This window comes from Electrophorus electricus, chromosome 4 (assembly GCF_013358815.1).
Source record: "Electrophorus electricus isolate fEleEle1 chromosome 4, fEleEle1.pri, whole genome shotgun sequence".
In the NCBI taxonomy this organism is placed as follows: Eukaryota; Metazoa; Chordata; class Actinopteri; order Gymnotiformes; family Gymnotidae; genus Electrophorus; species Electrophorus electricus.
In genome coordinates, this window is record NC_049538.1 from 20,798,740 (window position 1) to 20,810,853 (window position 12,114).

The 12,114-nt window shown below is 37.5% G+C and overlaps 1 protein-coding gene across 9 annotated transcripts in view; it reads left to right on the plus strand.

The window, feature by feature from the left end:
* Positions 1-12,114, plus strand: part of nptnb (neuroplastin b) — a 22,952-nt gene continuing 10,838 nt past the window's right edge. For all 9 annotated transcript variants that reach the window (XR_004775866.1, XR_003410461.2, XR_003410463.2 and 6 more), the window contains exons 1-3: positions 1-367; positions 6,883-7,230; positions 10,460-10,643. Coding sequence is in view for 3 of the 9 variants with exons in the window: in XM_027007983.2 (XP_026863784.1) it covers positions 292-367; positions 6,883-7,230; positions 10,460-10,643 (608 nt within the window). In the remaining 6 variants the exon portion in view is untranslated. The remainder of the gene's footprint in view (positions 368-6,882; positions 7,231-10,459; positions 10,644-12,114) is intronic.

Here is a 12,114-nt window from a genome sequence, read left to right on the forward strand (position 1 = left end):
ACTGGCATCGAAGGTTTTCCAGTCTGCAATGCAATGACGGACACTGCTCCGCAAATGGCCAGCTATCCGCTTTCTTGAGATTTTCTGACTTCTTGCAGCCATTACTCCTGTACTGCCAAAAAATAATAGTTTTTTAAATAGCCTATCCAAGTGGTTTTGCTGTTATCTACGGTCAAATTTTGCGCATCCCATCATCTTAGGCTCTCCGTCCCGTCCTGCTCACCTACCGTCATCCACACTCCTTCAGAACGGCTCTGGACTGGTACCTGGTACTTCGATTGATACACAAGGATGTATTCCTATGCAAAGATGCTGGCGGCTGTTGTTCTCGGAAATGTCATACTACAGTATGTCTCATCTCAAAACGGTAAGGCTCAAGATGCCGTTATGGCTCGATATAGACTATACATCGTTCATTGTGGCTGTATAATATCCAGAAGCACCTGGGCTCTCTATCTATACTCTGCAATAGTATCCTTTTTGGTATGGGTGTGGGAAACGGTTTAGTGATATAGTGTTTGTCCTACAATAGAACCACACACACACACACACACACACACACACACACACACACACACACACACACACAATCAGTTATATTTCGATTCTTCCTTAAGTGGGAATTACTGTTGGCCACGTCCGCGATTAGCCCCACGTTCCTTATTATGTCAGCTACGGGCCAAAGAGGATTCCCGATTCAGTAGTCTAGTCTATGGACTATGCAGCCTGCTGGGTTTGTTTGTTTGTTTGTTTGTTTTTGGTATGTGTTTAGATTTAATAATATATACAGTTATAAGATGTTGATTTGTTCGGATTGTAGTTTGGAATTTATCATAGTTTTCATAATATCATAGTTCATGCGTCGTCCTTTATATGCTATTTCGGTTTGTTTACACTGAGGCAATTTATTATGTACGTAGATTATTATTCACGCATATGTCTCAGTGGGGTTTTCCTATATTATACCGATAGCAAAAGTGACAAACGTAAATCTAATCACTGTTTATGAAGAGTAAGGATTTAACGTAGCCTATGTAAAGTATGTTTCGTACTCTAGTTCATTCATTAAAAAATAAATAAACAAAAAACCTTTTAACCCACCACACATCTTTTTGCGTTAAAAAGCAGGCTGATTCAGTTTACTTTAAAAACCTTTCTGGTTATCAGTTGGAAAAATTCATTAAACATGTAGTTATGTACACAATTGATAAATTATCTGTGGCGATTTATTTTCAGGATGACCTCATCAATCTGATCACAAAAAGTATATCTTGTAATTTTTTTATTCCTTTTCTTTCTTTTTTTTTAAATTTATTTATTTTTTGTTTGACTACACTACAACTGAACATTATTAGGCATCATATATATTGCAGTATAATTTTCTTATTGATAAATAAATTGACTGGTCACAGAAAGACATACAATGTAAAGTTTATATAGGGAGTTCATACACCGAGGGTCCCCATTACAGCATAGCAGAGTGTGAGAAGACATAGATTTTGGTTGATAAAATAAATATTGCTGGACAAAGTGAATTCGTACAAGGCTACACTGTGGTTTCATGATATTGGCTACTTTCACTGCCCTCATGTAACAATTCCAATCACCACTATACCTAATTATTACTTAATTTGTTAGAAATTACCACTTGATGTCTGGAGTTCTGGGCTGATAGCCTTGGCATTGACTGATTTCTAACAAAGGAGCTTGAGATAAACTGTATAGTATTGATAAAGTCTGATTTAAAAGTGTTGTGAAGTACAGTCTTATGACTCATACCTGTGAAGTGCAGCCTGTGTGACATATTTTAAATTCTATCCTAATCCAAAAACAACAACAAACAAATAAATAAAAACAGACAAATGACAGTGTCAGATGTAGTGCTGACATGCTCAATTCCATTCACTAATGTCATCCGAGGGGCCTGTTATTATGACAGCTTTTTTGAAGAATTCAGATGTCTTTAGAAGACCAAATTTAGTCAGCATGTATGGGGAATGTCCACCAGGTACCATTGCACACGGAGTGTATGGATGGTTCTCAGAGAGACAGATTCAGCAACAGATATCTGCAGGACTGTAAATAGCTTTGGTCCATTTTGCCGCATGTTTCTATTCTTGGAGCATAGACATGGAGCACAGAACTGTGGCTTTAACATTCTTTTGTGGAACTGAATCCACTAACTCTTGATGGGTTGAGTCACATGGTAGTTGGTGCCTTTCTCTGTGATATGAGGAAGGCACATTTCAATGAACAATTAAAGCTTACAAAGGAAAAACTCAGACTTCACAGGAAATATTCTTAGAGAATATTCTTAGAGCTCAGAATACTTGGAAGGGTCTTGGATTATGTCTGACCTGGGCTACATTTTACTTAGTTACATGTTGCTTGAATTCATAAATTGTACAATGCTTTTGTTATCTTTTATTAAAAAGAATAAGCTTAAAAGGGAAATAACAATTAAAACTCACATGTATCTTATTTACAAATAAGCTTTAATCTAAAGTGTCAGTAGCTTGGACCGAACTCTTTCTGACTACATGAAACTATTATAATTATTAAGGACATTCACAATCTTTCATTGTTGTTTTTGTGGTAATTAATGATATCCATTGCTGAACTATGGCAATTTAGAATAATCAGTACAAGTACACATGGCACACACTTTCCAGGTCCTAGAGATTTCAGGCATTTTTTGTGATGCACTGGAACAACAAACAGTTGGAGAGTGCCTTTAATGGACTTGGATATCATGCTGTTTCTGTCAAAGGTCAATTGTAATCCATTTCCAGGATGTCACTAAAATGTACTGAAGATAAGTAATAATTAACATTGGTATGTTTAGCTATCGGGCAAGAACTGGTGGTTGTTTATTATAAATATCATACTGAATGAGTTAGATGGAAGGGATGTTTAAAAAGAAATAAGATAATTTAACTGTAGGAGGTCGTTCGGAGTTAAATCTCTTTATATTGCTGTCATGCTTTAGAACATTGCCAGGTTCCATGTCTCAGGAGAGGCATACATCCCCTTTGTAAAATTCCTCATTACAAGTCTTTCTGAGTGGAGAAATGAGAGAGGAATGAGAGAAATACTGAAGCCATTGTATTGGATAGATCTATAATGAAGCCTTCAATCCTATTCAGTGAAAAGAGTTTTACTCATAAACAGCACTGTGAGATTTTGGCAGGCAGCCTCAGAGTATGTGTAGCAGTATAATCAAAGATCAATATGATGCCCCTGAAAAGTCTAGTTAATATAAGCTCTAAATACGTATACCATTTTAATGAATTAATGTCAGACACAATGTAGAAAGTAGTCTGTGCGGAGACTATAATGATAAATGTGATACGATGTTCCACTGAGGTGAACAGCTACCCTGACATACCAAAGGAGTGGCATAGGCAAGTAACACATCATTCTTCTAACCCATTACAGATTCTGACATTTGTAATTTGTACTTTTTTTTAAAAATCATGAAACATGAGACTGAAATCGCAGGCATGTACCCCACACAGACCTACCCACCTGTGCCTACGTAACTGCATGCACATGATGATGAAAGGCTGTTTGAGCAGTTTGCTGCATTACACAGAAGAGATTGTGGTCCCGGTAAACCTGTCCTCTGCCAGGCAGGTAAGAATTCAGCCTGCACAAGCACCTCAGTCATGATCTACCATCCACAGGAGAGCTCCTGTTCTCTTCTGGGAATGGAGATATGCAAGTGGTTCCCAAGGAGTCTCCAGTCAGACCTGAAAGCGTGTACACCTTCATTAGTAGTCAGTTATCTCTGGAGTTTGGTTTTCTTTTATAAAATGTGATGAAGCACTGGGTAAAGTTATTTTTTGTCATGTGTGATCATTAAGTGTAAATGCATGCACTTAATGTATAATATTGTGCATCAACAAGAGAGCATCCAACTCCCTAAATGAATGTATGCCTATATAGTAGCTGTAGCTATCTGTATGTCACTGCTGAAGTGCAGGCACTGGCTGTGTGTTGTGTGTAATGTTGTTTGAGGTTACCTAAGCCAGAGCTGAAATGTTACTTTTGCTGAAGGCATGGCAAGGTTATTCCCTTCACTATTTTTATGTGTTAGACGAAATCAGTCTACATAACCTATTGCTGCACCAGGGAATATAGGCCTAAGCCTGATCCAGTTATTTTTGGTTTCAGTGGATCCTTATGTTTTTTTTCTTTTTCTGTGAAAATGGTGGGTTTGGTCTGTTCACCAGGCTGCAAGCAGCTCCACACACAGATGTCTCCATAGTAGAAGAATATAATTATGGCTCACATTAATAAGCTTCTGGCAGGGAATTCAGCTGAAGTGAAAATCTAATCTTACAGCTGTCCATACAGATGGAGACACTGCTTTCATTTAGTGGTCTAATTTAGATGAGATGTAGTACTCAAAGAGGAATGGCCTTGAGTACTTGCTATTTGAATGGTGCAAATGATCCCAACAAATATGATCCTAAAGTCAAAGCCAGTTCAGAGACCAAAAAAGCTCCAAGTCACTGAACACTCTTGTCCTGTTTACAGCTAAAATTTTCAAGCTCAGCTGGATAGTGGATTGCTAACTTTCATTACCAGATATTAGACGTTTACAAATGATAAAATATTTCTTTTATTTTTAGGTGAAATCCAGAAAGTATTCTCATTCTGGTCAATAAATTCTCTCTAGGTTCTGAATTATTTTATGCTTAGTAGAAAGTCACCTCAATTTTACAGAATTACAAGACCGAATTAACCTTATGTATGGATTATTTTTCATTTAGTAACAATTTCTGAATTCTTCAAAATCTTAATTGTAAGAACAGATGAGCTGACAAAATATAGTATTGCACACTCATACAGAGGTTTATTACAGTATTCAGTATAGTCCTTAGCAATGTTATTTTTATTTGTGTATGAGAAAGACTAAGAATGCATTCACAGAATTTGCAGGGCAATCATTTGCTATTATTATGGGTTCTAATATATATATATATATATATATATATATATATATATATATATATTTTTTTTTTTTTTTTTCATTCTAAAATACGCCTAAATTGCTAAAAAATAATACAAAAGTAACATCAGTAAAATTAGAGTTCCCATCTAGATACTTTGTAGATGATTAGTTTATCTTTAACTAATCATTCAACTGAATATTAATTCAATGCAATTGAAACATATACAATATTTTATTAAATCTAACCCTAAACCTTCCCCAACCTTAATTTCAACCGAAAAACTAAACATAATTGTAAACTTTACTCTAACCTTAACCCTGTTGATAGAATCTCCTGATTTCCAGTTGATATTTTTGTTGCAATTTTTGCATTTGTAGATAATCTAAAGGGGCCATCAGAATAAAGCATCATTCGAGCTCCATTCACCACTGGCACTAGTAGCATCTTTTTTCTGGCATTCTCATATTCCAGTTGTTTTTTTTACAACACTCCACCCACTGATCTTATGCCAAGTGTGACTCAGGCAGTGAGACGCATCACACTATGCAGGTACTACTTATATAGTGACCTGTTTGCAGCTGATTCTGTTGGAAGCCTCAAAGTTAATGCTAATCGATTACTGAAAACAGGAATAAGCTTTAGAACTGTTGATGGTTTTGGTGAATAAGTGAATATGGAATGTAGAATAGAGCATAGTGAGCATAGTATTCAGTCCAAGAACTGAGTGATGATGCTACTTTTTCTCTCTCTTCATGTCACGCAGTAAGCCCACGACGGCTTCGTGTTACTGCTCAGAATTTTATTCTCATAATAGTTTATTGTAATATGGCTCCTACAAACAACAGCATGATTGTGACAGAAGGATTAATTATGAGAGTGAAACGTCATGCGCACACACACCCCCACACCAGAGGGTGGGTCGCTGAACTCAGCAGTTAAGGGAATCCCAATTCTACAAAGAGCCCTTGAAACTTTTTTTTTTGCTGCATTTAATGCAATAACTTGTTTATTAGTTATGTCTAGTTATGAGTATTTATGCATATGAGTATTTATAAGTATATAGTGACATGAAAAATAAGGCAATTTCAGCAATGTTGTGTGTTAATATTTTTTGTTAATGCAGTAATTACAGTGAATATTTCTTTCTAAAACATTTAAATGATAGAATGCGGCGTATGTATAGCTCTATGTAGTATTTCTTTACCTTTTATAAATGTATAAATCTCGAACAGTATCTTTGTATGTTTCAATTTCTTTTTTTATTTGTGTAGGGAGGGTGGTTATTCAATATATGCAGACATCTGCCACATTTGGATATTGTGTTTTGATTATGTCATCTTTTCCATTATAAACATCCAGTGTCTTGCATGCTACTCATAGTACTGAAAACAGTGTATTTTTACCTTGAAGATAAACCTACATTGGGTATGTCCAGAGAGGGGATTCACTGTAATTGTAGTAGACCCCTTGATACTGATACATTAATAGATATAAAATTATAGGTAGAACTAAATAATTGGGCCTTTCTGATTTAAATGTTGTACTGATGCTGAGAATATTTTTGAAGGATCACTGACCTCTACTGAAGGCCTTCTAACAAAGTTCCAGCAAGTCAAAAGACGTATTACGAAATCTGTCAATGGCCCATTAACCTGTTTCTCACTAATGCATTCACCCTCTTGCTCTTTTATCCTGTCTTTTGCTATATTCAAACTGTTTCCCAGTCATATATAATTTGTGGCTTGCTGCTTCTTGATTTGCTTTTGATCATTCTTCTTTCATTTTTCAACTGATCCATTTTATTTTACACCCCTGCATTCCTTGGCCTTTCCCTCCCCTCCCCTCCCCTCCCCTCCCTTCTCCCCACCCCCATCCTCCTTTCCATGTCCCCCTGTCACTCTGAAACCCTCTTCCTCTCCAGCTGGGTTTGTGAAGTCGCCCATGTCTGAGACAAAGCTTACGGGGGACACCTTTGAGCTGTACTGCGACGTGGTTGGTAACCCCACACCGGAGATCCAGTGGTGGTATGCTGAGATTAACCGGGCGGACTCCTTCAAGCAGCTGTGGGACGGTGCCCGCAAGCGACGGGTGTCCATCAACACGGCATACGGCACCAATGGCGTCAGTGTGCTGGGTGTCACTCGCCTTACGCTGGAGGACTCGGGGACCTACGAGTGCCGGGCCAGTAACGACCCGCGCCGCAACGACCTGCGACAAAACCCTGCCATCACCTGGATCCGAGCTCAGGCCACCATTTCCGTGTTGCAGAGTGAGTGGTCTATATGTACTGTAGTGAACAGATGGTGAAACGTCTAACGGTCTCCCCCCTTATACTCTCACCCAGTTTCCTAGCATTGCCTTCTTCAAACCAGGTGTGTTACATCACTAGCCACCCTGACAGGCTAAAAAAGAGAATTAAGAAAGGGAGAAAAGCAAAACTTCAACCACTTATCCCCCACTACATTTTGTATATTTTTAAGTCAAATATATATATATATATATATATATATATTTCAATGAACTTATATGTTTTTGGTAAGCATTTTTATTTTATTTTTCCCATTGTATATTCAAATGTTTATCTTCCTTTGTCTTTAAGAAATACTAAACATACATTTATAGCATTGGGCAGACACATGTAGATATTTATCAGGGTGACAATACATGCACTGCCTGGGAATGAAACCCATGAGCTTGCTGTTATTAGCACTACCTGCCCTACCAGGTGAGCTACAACAGTTTAGTCACCTCTTCTTTCTCCTAAACCCTGGAAGCCTCTTGTTGTGGATGACCACAAACCCAGACAAATGCCCCAGTCTCTGTCTGCCTTCCTCTTCCTCCCACACCACCCTCCCGCACCGTACATGCAGTCCATTCTGGCTGTTCCTGTCTTGCTTCCTGTCTTGCGTCTTTGGACATTTCTTTTTCCTTAATTTTAACAGCGTAATTATTTTTTTTCAGATGGATCGTACTGTACTACTAGGATACTTTCTTTTGAGGCTATTTCCATTTTATTTACCTTTTGTGTTTCGTGGGTTATTTATTTTTTAACCCAACTTTTTGTGCTCTTGTCTGTAACACGTACACCTTACGGCGTCACGTGTTTGTGCATTTTGCCGTTAGAAAAGGGTGGATAGTATAAGAAGACACAAGGAAGGGCAGAACCCATCTAGCAATGTTTGCCTTTTTCCTATATCTTATTGTCATTTAAAGCAACAATATGATAAAGAAATAAACTAATATCATATTGTTATAGTCTAACATCTGATCCTAAAACAAAACAAACCCAAACCAAGCACTGGCCTCTGAGCCAGCTGAACCTGTATCACCTTGTGCCTTCTTTGCAGTAATTGTTTGCCCACAAATCAGTAATGACATTATATTCTATCCTGCTGTGCTCTTTGCCTTTGAACTTTCTGAAACAATGGGCATCAGCTTGACCCCGTTCATTTGTGTATGGCTCAGCAACCTGTTCACTGAAGCAATGGGAAAAAGGGGATTGTTGGTCAACTGCAGCTTTTCCGTGCTTTTGGAGGCTTGCAAGAATTCCGTTTGCTTCTTCCGCCCTGCTCCTCTCTCATAACAACTACTGCTGTGCAATCTCCAGAGACTGCACTCAAGTCCCAACACGCTGGCTGTACACAAACGAGAACTCACTTCTACAAGGACTATGGGCTTTTTTGCTTCTTTGTTTTTGTTTTGGTTTTTATTTAATATTTACTTGGGAACCCTCAGGATGTTTGGTCTTGATGAAGTACATGATATGAAAAAGTGGGGCAACTAAAATAGAAAATTCAGTACTGAAGTACCCTCTGAACATGATATATATTGTCATTACTGAGAGTCAGTGTTTTCATATATACATGTAATATGCATTATCACATGTATATAACAGGCTATACATGATTAAGGCATGGGGAAAAGAATGTATAGTTTGTTAACATGACAGCATCCAAGTACATGGTGGTCTTGTCTTAGCTTTGTAGTTTTACTGTGTAGGTTTGTGCTTGTGTCTACAACCTGTCATAGAGCAATGTGAGCAATCTTGCTCTGATTATCTCAAATTTGAACCACCAATTCCCTATTTCACTTAAGGTTTTTTTTTTAATGTTTTTTGTTTGATTGTTTTACTGTTAAAGAATTCTAAACTGTGTGAGCTTTCATTGAGGTTAATATTCAATAAATGAAAAAAGTAAAGACTCTACTGAGATTCACAGTGATTCATTGAGGGAGCCATATAATTTCTGCAGTGACAAGCAGGAGTAGCAAGATCAAAACTACTGGTTTAATATTGCCTCTTCCTCTGAGCAGGTGCTTCTTCCTCTGAGCACGTGTCCTGTAAGTGACCTTCCAAAGAGAATGCTGGATCACATGAACTTGAATGTCTTTCACTCTTGCTGTTGAATAAAGTAATGTGACTGCCATTTTTAATGCATGTTTAGGCCAGTGGCTTGTGCTCAAAGAAACTGAGGTGGATGTTTTGATCCTGGCCAGGAGGGAGGCAGTATATATGTGTGTATGTGTGAGAGAAAGAAAGAGAGAGAGAGAGAGAGAGAGAGAGAGAGAGAGAGAGAGAGAGAGAGAGAGAGAGAAAGAAAGAAAATTCCCTTTGGCTATTGGACATACCAAACTGCAAGAGAAGGTGTTAGGAATGCTAATTGGAGTCACTCCTAGCCCCCGCTCTTCCTCCAAAGCAGCAATGATCAAGGGGGTTTACTCTACAAGCCAGTATCAAGATTATCCCTCCCACCCTTTCCCGACCTTTTTATCCAACTGGGTATTTTGGTTACCATAGAAGCCCCACCCTGACGCAGAGAGGGAGGAGGTGAACCAGTAATTTGTTGTTTAGATCCAGACACAGACAACAATGCTGGTGTCATCTAACTTAAATCCTAATGGCCACTGCATTCTGTATTTAAAGGATTAATTAAAGGGAAGACATCGCACACTAGTATTGCTGATCATTAGAGCACTTCACTTGCTCAGACTATCCAGTGGATAGACCACCATTTGATCCTGATATAATTACAAGCATTACAAAGTACTATTAGGTTACTATTATGTATTACTAGCAATTATTCACCAGAAAATACATTAGTAGGTAGTTCCTGCATGCTAATTTTCAGAGCTTCATTATTTTTTCTCCTTCCAGGAAAGATGTGTTATGGCTGAAGGTAAGTATGGATATGAAAATGGTAGACCTCAGTGATTCAGTGGCAGATCTGTGATATAAAGATAATCAAACCAAGCAAGTCCAGTTTATAAATCTTCAGACAAGTGATACTTTAATACATTCGATGTGTTGTTAATTACTGTTAAAAGTGAAAGCTTGTTACAGTTATGTGTAGATTTGCATTTGGCATATGTGTGTCTGTGTTGTGTAGGCTCGCTTTTGTCTGTTTCCATACCTGTCACAAAGACCACAACAAGCTAAAGGAAATTCTGTATGAAGTCCCTTTCTCCTTTTTTAATTACTGATGGATTTGATTTTGTTTCAGAGCCAAAGATCAATGCCTCTGATCAGGAGATTCTGCCAACTAAGAAGCCACAGGATGATAACCCTTCCATCACGCTACAGTGTAACCTGACCAACGCTCACACCGCCCACCGGGAAAGCTTCTGGATGAAGAATGGAAAAGAAATCCAAAACACTAGAAAAGGCCTCAAGAACACAGCATTCACGTGAGTTTCATTTATGTGACAATTGCATTCTGTAAATTGCAAGTGATATTAAAATAATGCCTTGATAACAAGTATAACAAGTATAATCTTCTAGAACTGTCTGGATTTGCCAATGATTGGCTCCTATGACATGATCTTATGCTATATCATAATTATAATGTATAATAATCATAAAGCCTTTTCCTCACATCAAAATGCAGAAATGAATGTGTGTTGCCTTAAGGCCTCCTTGTTATAAATAAGAGCACATAATGTTGGGCTTTACATATAATAATCTAATAATCTATAATAATAAACATTGAAATATTATATAATGATTTATATATATATATATATATATATATATATATATGTGTGTGTGTGTGTGTGTGTGTGTGTGTATTAACACACAATGCTTACAGCATTTTATATTGCCATATCTTTATTTAAACAAATAAGGTAATTGATGAAAAGGTGTGCATGTGACATCCCAAATTTAAAAATAAATAAATGTAAAAAATGTTGGTTACTGGATCTTCACAAGGCTCATTGAGAACATATTTCAGAGGACCTCAGAAGAAAAGCTGAAGGTCATAGGACTGAGAAGAGCTACAAAAGCAGTTTTGAATAAGCATTTTGTAGGAAGTATAATAGTATGGGGCTGCAGTTCAGGACCTGGACAGCCTGAAGTTAGTGAGGGGCTGAGCTGAATTTGTGGCAGGAAATTGTACAGCAGAATGTCATTGCATCTATCAGTAATCTAAACCTCAAACGTGGGTGGTCGACTCATGCAACACAACACTGGTGTGACTCAAACAAGAAATTCTGTATTTTAGTATTGCCAAGTCAAAGCATTGCTTTAGAACCTTTGTGAAACTGTTGCATGGTTGGAAGCAGACTGTTTAAGCAAGACATTTAAATATACATGAAATTAAACTGTTCTATTTAGAGGGAGTGCCTAACTTCAGTCCTGGAGGCCTAGAATCCAGCACTATCCAGCTGGACTCCTGCCCTGCAGGAAAGAAGGTGGGCATCTAGAGCATAGAGGAATGGGCCAATACACCTTCCAACTGTTGCATAGGACTGATCAGCAGCTACAGAACCCATTTGGTTGATGTTACTGCCAATGAGGTTCCACGAGTTACTAATTATAGGGGTTCACATTAACCTTCTTAAAAAACAGGGTAAAATCTGTGTGCTGTAAATTATTGTGTGTTCAGATAAGTTAAGTAAGAGTGTTATATATTATTATGACTTAAATAAACAGATCAAATTTTAGAGCCATTTATACAGAAATTCATATAATTTAGAAAACCTTTCATAGAACTATATCTCTGCCAACAAGTTTTTAATGTTATCCTCAACAGTTTTTGCCAAACATTGTTAGCAGGTTGATAGCAGCTTGATATATTGAAAACTGGAGATCAAGAAATGATTATTAAAAAATGCATGAGAAAATATATATTTCAAATCTGTTTTAGAGTAATTAGGA